We start from the raw sequence: 6,759 nt of genomic DNA, 5'->3' as shown, positions 1-6,759 counted from the left end.
CCTCCTCGCCGGCTGTGACACCGGCCTCGACACCGGCGGTGACGCCGGCCTCCTCGCTGGCCGCCTCGCCGGCCGCCTCGCCGGCCCTGGTGGCCCCGTCCGGTCCTGTCACCCGTGCTCGCGCCGGCATTCACTGCCCGAGCCTTCGGTACTCGCGTGATGAGTATGTCCTCGCCGCCTCTGCCGCGGAGCCGTCACCCATTCCTGCGTCTGCCCGCGCCGCCCTACGTGATCCTCACTGGCTTGCGGCGATGCAGGAAGAGTTTGATGCTCTCCAGCGGAACCGCACCTGGACTCTGGTGCCCCGGCCTCCTCGCGCCAAAGTCATCACCGGCAAGTGGGTCTTCCGTCATAAGACCCGCTCAGACGGCTCACTTGAGCGCTACAAGGCTCGCTGGGTGGTCCGCGGTTTCCGTCAGCGCGCTGGAGTCGATTTCACGGAGACGTTTGCCCCGGTTGTCAAATCGGGCATCCGCACTGTCCTCCAGCTCGCCGTCTCTCGCGGCTGGCCCGTTCACCAGATGGATGTCTCCAACGCCTTCCTCCACGACCATCTTGAGGAGCAGGTGTTTTGTGAGCAACCCATCGGTTTCGTCGACGCCTCATTGCCCGGCCATGTGTGCCTGCTGTCGCGCTCTCTTTACGGGCTCAAGCAGGCACCCCGCGCCTGGTACCAGCGGATCGCCGGGTTTCTGCAGACACTGGGCTTCAGCGTCACTCGCTCGTACGCCTCACTGTTTGTCTATCGCCACGGTGACACGACTGCATATTTGCTGCTCTACGTCGACGACATCATCCTGACAGCCTCCTCCGCAGCCGTTCTTCAGCAGATCACTCTACGGTTGCGTGACGAGTTCGCTATCAAGGACTTGGGTGCTCTCCATTACTTCCTTGGCATTGAGGTTGTTCGGCGCCCGGACGGCTTCTTTCTTCATCAACAGAAGTATGCCCATGAGCTTCTTGAGCGCGCTGGCATGCTCAACTGCCATCCGGTTGCTACTCCTGTTGACACGAAGGCCAAGGTTTCTGCTCTTGAGGGTTCGCCTGCGTCGGATGCTCCATTCTACCGGTCTATTGTCGGCGCTCTTCAGTACTTGACTCTCACCAGACCGGATCTTCAGTATGCTGTCCAGCAGGTGTGTCTCCACATGCACGCCCCTCGTGACTCTCACTGGACTCTCGTGAAGCGGATCCTTCGCTACATCCGCGGCACGATGTCCCTTGGGTTGACACTCACGGCGTCCACTTCTTTGGAGATGGTGGCTGACTCCGATGCAGACTGGGCCGGCTGCCCCGACACTCGCCGGTCCACCTCTGGCTATTGCGTCTACCTCGGTCCTTCCCTCGTCTCGTGGTCGTCCAAGCGACAACCCACGGTTTCGCGCTCTAGGGCCGAGGCTGAGTACCGAGCTGTGGCCAACGCTGTCGCCGAGTGCACCTGGCTTCGACAGTTACTTCAGGAGCTCCATCACGATGTCTCCCAGGCTACGGTTGTCTACTGCGACAACGTCTCTGCGGTGTACCTCTCCGCCAACCTCGTTCATCATCGCCGGACGAAACACATCGAGCTGGACATTCACTTTGTGCGCGAGCAGGTGGCTCTTGGACGCATGCGGGTTCTCCATGTGCCGACTGCTCAGCAGTTCGCTGATGTGATGACGAAGGGACTGCCGACTTCCACCTTTGAGGAGTTTCGTTCCAGTCTCTGCGTCACTGGCGCCGCTTCGACTGCGGGGGGGTGTTGAGTATACTGTGTACGTGTATATGTGTGTGTAGGGCCCACCTACTGTTTTCCCTGTATAGTTGAGGTTGTGGCCCACCTCTGTACTTATATATACGTGCCTGGTGCACCGATCAATACATCGCGATTGCACAGCCCATAATCTGTCTCTCTACATGTATGAAGTACACACTCCTTGACAGTTGCTTCCGCGGACCAATGGAACGTACCACCCCAGACTACTGCATACCCTGAATCATGGTTAATTAATTACCGGTGCTAATGCTTGTTTGGGTCTAATCAGCTGAGACAACTCTGTAAACCTTTCACACCGCTTTTGCTCGGCATCGTCAATCAACTGCACCACGTACGTTTTCAATATCTGAAAAGCCACCTATTTCTCTTCAAGTCTGTATATACAGAAGGATACAAAAGTCCAGAGTTTTGCTACACATTCAGAATACAGAAAACACCATACAAAGCTGAATGTCCTGCCCTCTAAAAAAAAAATTGTCCAACGAACATATCAGGATCACAAACAAATACATGTCTAGCTAGATTCTTCTACTTGTTGCCAGGTTCATGCTTTTACTTCCACTGAAGAAATGCTCTCTGTTTAACTCGACAGTTTACATCCTCTACTAATATACGAGTAAAATATAAGATCGTCAGGAGGGTCCAACTCAACTTTGCACTGCAGATTAATTAAACTACAGAGAGAGCTTTTGCCTATCTCAAGCGTGGCCACTTGGAGGGGAGCTTTTTTGCTTTAATTTGCTTATTAATTATTCTTGCAGTCATGTGGCAGTAAAGAAAGATTCTATTCTAAAAAATAATATATCGGTTGGTTCCTAAAGTTCCAGCTGCGGGAGAATAAAGCATTGTTGCCATGCTCCTTTCTCAGATCCAATCTTTCATATACTATATGCTCTGCTCTCTTCTCTGTCATCGAGCTGGAAACAAGAAGCAATACAAAGCCAAACACCATGCCATCATAAGACACACACATCTGCATTCTTCTATCCACTTATCTCTGATCGATCCGAGAGCCAGAGACAACAAGGAGGAGTTACTAATGGCTGAGTCGGCCTATAGCATCGTGCTCAGCAATGTCAACACACTTGCAATTCAGGAGACCACACTCCTGTGTGGAGTCACCCTTGAAGTGGAGTCCCTAAAAGATGAGCTCAAGCGGCTCCAAGGCTTCCTTAGAGATGCCGACGGCAAGCGGAGGCTCAGAGATGAAGATATTGTTGTCTTGGTCAGCCAGATCAGAGATGTGGGGTATGAGGCTGACAATGCCATTGAAGCGGTGGATCACATGCAGAAGAGAAACAGGCTCAAGAAGGGATTCATGGGCGCCATTGCAAGGTATGCTCGCCTACCAAGTGATTTGACTACCCTTCTCAATGTTGGTGTTGAAATTGAACGCATCAAAAGGAAAATCTATGAGATAGTTGAAAGTGCAAACCGCCTGGAAATAGTTGATTTGGGGCATGTGCCAATAGAAAATGTTCTTGTTGATGATGAGTTCCAACAAGATTATCCTAAGCATCAAAACTATGAAGAAATTGTACTTGTTGGCTTTGAGGGTGAGTACGAAGAAATAGTGGAGAAATTAGTTGACACAGAGAAGAGTCTTAGTGCTATCTCCATAGTTGCTATGGGTGGGGCAGGAAAGACATCACTTGCTAAGAAAGTCTTCATGTAATGTAGAGTCCAAGAACACTTCCGCAAAACTGCTTGGGTTACTGTATCTCCAAAATACAAAGGCATTAATTTGCTCAAGGAAATAATGAAACAAATTTTGGGGAGTACAGATGAGTCAATTGATAAATTGAATGAGTATGAGGTGGGACAAAAGATCCATGATTTCTTGTTGCAAACAAAATGCTTAGTGATTCTTGATGATGTGTGGGAAACAGATACATGGGAGCAATTAAACAGAAGCATTAGAGCCTTTCCAGATGCAGCCAATGGTAGTAGAATACTTATAACCACACGAAAAGATATTGCAAATCATGTTCAAATGTCAACCCATGTTCATCCTTTGAAGAAGCTTGATGAAGAAAAAAGCTGGGAACTTCTGAGTAGCAAAGCCTTACCATCATACAAAAGGTCCGTCATACATGATGTGGATGAGTTTGAAAAACTTGGCAGAAAGCTTGCAAAGAAATGTGATGGGTTACCACCACTGTTTTAAATAGCCCGCTATAGCTCCGCTATAGCACGCTATAGCGTTTACACAAGGTCTTGCGCTAAGAGACTTTGGTCCAAACAAATGAACAAACATTTTCAATAGCACGCTATAGCTCCGCTATAGCACGCTATAGCATTTGGAAGAGGTCCGCCGCTAAGATGCTTAGCGCGCTATTTAAAAGTATGGTTACCACTTGCACTTGCACTATTGGGGGGTTACCTATCAAAACATTTAAATGCACGAGAATGGTCTGATATACTCTTGGATTGGCCATCGACCAGAAATGGGCAGATAGTGCGGAACATTGTTGCTCGGAGTTACAAGGACCTGCCAAATCATTATTTAAGGTCTTGTTTCCTCTATATTGCTTCTTATCCCAAGGATTACATAATAGATGTGCCAAGACTTGTAGAATTATGGATAGCAGAAGGCTTCATTCCTCAGATACCAAACCATAAGCTAGAAGAAACAGCGCATAAGTGCGTAGCCGAGTTGGCGCAGAGAAGCTTGGTAGAAGTTATTGAAAGAAGCAGGGCACATGGATGTATTGACATTATAAAGATTCATGATATCTTACATGACTGGTGTGCAGAAGAAGCAAGGCAAGATGGTTTTCTTGATGTGAGGAACAAAACTACGGGTGAGGCTTCATCTCCTGCTCTCTTGCTATATAGTTCAATTTTCTCTTTAATATATGTCCTTATATGTGGCTAGCTTCTTTCTGACACGTGGAGCACTCTAAAAAAATGCAGGCCAAGTGGGTGAACCATCATCCTCAAATAACTTGGTATCCTATCGCTCTAGTTTCCAGAGTTTGAGTAATGAGATTTTACCTGGGACAACTAATATCCGATCTTTGCTTGGCTTTGAACTTGATTCAGCGTCGGTTCCTAGACTGAGGTTCCTGAGAGTTCTTAGCATTGAAGACTCAACATTGAAAGATTTCTCTACAGTGATCAGTGGCTGCATTCACCTAAGATATCTTAGGTTGGGACACTGTGGAGGTGTAGTGCTACCTTCCTCAATAGGCCAGCTCTTATACTTGCAGACTATAGATCTAAGGGACTCATACATGGAATCGCAAGTACCAATGTCCCTCTGGGATATCCCCAGTCTAAGGAATGTATACCTTGATGATGGGTTTTCACCACCACCACCTGCAAAGAGTGTCCAACTACATCACAAAGAGCTCCAGACCTTGTTTTTGGGTGTTTCACATGTTGGCACTAAAATGTGCTTTCATGACATGGTTATTTTCCTGGGCCAGATGAATCAACTGACAACCTTATTCTTGATGATGTTCCCCATGCCCATGGAGGTGTTTAACCTATTTGCAAACATGCCTCACCTTGTTGATATTACTCTTGGCCAATTCGGTGTGCTTGATAAGTTGCCTCATGAGTTCCCACAAAGTGTACGTCGTCTTGTTCTATATGCCGATGTCATTAGACAAGACCCAATGCCGATCCTAGAGAAGCTTCCATGTCTAGTGGTGCTGAAATTAGAGGGGTATGAAGGCAAAACTATGTCCTGCTCTGCCCAAGGGTTTCCTCAGCTGCAAGAGTTAGAACTTCACAGGTTTTCCATGGAGGAGTGGAGGACGGAGGAAGGGACAATGGCTAAACTCTCTCTCCTGGTACTTTGGGAGTGCGAGAAGATAAGCAAGCTTTGCGAGGGGTTGCTAGACCTTCCGTATCTCAATCACGTGACGTTGGCCGATGCGTCCCAAATTTCTGAAGAATGATAGCGCACTAAAGAAGCTGCTGCAGAAAGGATGCGAGGTACGCCGTACACAACTTAAGCTTAGCTAATTTTTCCTCCATCGATCTTGCTCCTCTTCCAATTTCGTTGCCACAAACTATCTATGCTCATGTTTGTCTGTCCGCACATGTTTTCGAAATATGAAGACAGTATGTCCTCGTTTAATGCTCAGCATGCTTGCTGATTTATCTCAAAGTATATACACTGAACCACAGCAAATCAATCAATATTATTTGTTTGCTTCGATCTGTGAATAAACGTTAATTAGTGCAGGATCAACTTCATGACTCACGCTCAACTAAGCTATTTTCTTATTTGAACATTTTGTGCAGGTCGAAGGGGACGCGTCCCCAGCGACAGTACACTGTCCTTACAAGGACGGAAAAAATTTCCTCATTCCAAGGCATTTATTAAGTCTCGTTATGTACCTCCCTCGAGTTAAACATGTGTACCTGTTTGCCTGAATGTGTACGGTAAAAATGTTTCTTCATCTTGACGATGTTGTGGCCTGTCTGTGTACGTGTTTATTTCTTTTCTGATTTATTAAGCGGATTACAAGAGTATTATGTTAGCGCCGTACTTGTGGTGTGTTCTTTTCCTTTTCTCATTGTCAATGAACAATCACTTGACCTGACTCACATCAGCTGCCTCTGCTCAAAATTGCCTTAACTGTTTGATTTCCCTTACACAAATCGGTGGTTGATTTCATAGCATAAAGAGTATCTTTAGATTACCCGGCCGGAGACTTGCCCCCGCAGGCGAGCTTACGGCCTGGGTGACGCAATTACTGTCCATTCCGCACTCAAATTCAGAGTATGGACAATGACTTGAACAGGCTGCGTGCAGGATAGCGTGCGGAGCATCGCTCGCAGGTGCACTAGAAGGCGCCCGATGACGTTGGGGGCTCTCTCACCTGTGAAGCCCCAGTAGGTGGACACTCGAGCATCCTTTATGTAGGAGTAATTCATGCCAAAGGTAGAGGTTGGTCGGCTTCTTTAGGGCTTGTTTGTAATTTTTTTATCTTTCAGGGGTGCTTTGTATCGCTGGAAATTTGTGTTATAGATTTGGGTCCTTGGAC

The 6,759-nt window shown here is 47.6% G+C and overlaps 1 protein-coding gene across 1 annotated transcript; it reads left to right on the top strand.

Annotated features, from left to right (window-relative positions):
• Nucleotides 1–2,688: 2,688 nt before the first annotated feature.
• On the top strand, nucleotides 2,689–5,696 carry LOC119340165 (putative disease resistance protein At1g50180). The gene is made up of 5 exons (XM_037612067.1): nucleotides 2,689–3,239; nucleotides 3,777–3,904; nucleotides 4,079–4,560; nucleotides 4,802–4,872; nucleotides 5,188–5,696. The coding sequence occupies exons 1-5, from the start codon at nucleotides 2,796–2,798 to the stop codon at nucleotides 5,662–5,664; spliced, it is 1,602 nt and encodes a 533-aa protein (XP_037467964.1). The 5' UTR covers nucleotides 2,689–2,795; the 3' UTR covers nucleotides 5,665–5,696.
• The last annotated feature ends 1,063 nt before the right edge of the window (nucleotides 5,697–6,759 follow it).

The sequence above is a fragment of the Triticum dicoccoides genome, chromosome 7B (assembly GCF_002162155.2).
Source record: "Triticum dicoccoides isolate Atlit2015 ecotype Zavitan chromosome 7B, WEW_v2.0, whole genome shotgun sequence".
Classification (NCBI taxonomy): domain Eukaryota; kingdom Viridiplantae; phylum Streptophyta; class Magnoliopsida; order Poales; family Poaceae; genus Triticum; species Triticum dicoccoides.
Note: the sequence above shows the minus strand (reverse complement) of the source record. Positions and strands in the feature narration are given on the sequence as shown.

What these genes read in the sequence shown, in the direction of transcription:
- LOC119340165 (XM_037612067.1), top strand. Translation starts at nt 2,796, where the DNA reads ATGGCTGAGTCGGCCTATAGCATCGTGCTCAGCAATGTCAACACACTT. An exon ending in TGTGAGGAACAAAACTACGG is followed by an intron (nt 4,561 to 4,801) that starts GTGAGGCTTCAT and finishes AACTTGATTCAG; the next exon opens with CGTCGGTTCCTAGACTGAGG. An exon ending in CATTGAAAGATTTCTCTACA is followed by an intron (nt 4,873 to 5,187) that starts GTGATCAGTGGC and finishes TTCCTGGGCCAG; the next exon opens with ATGAATCAACTGACAACCTT.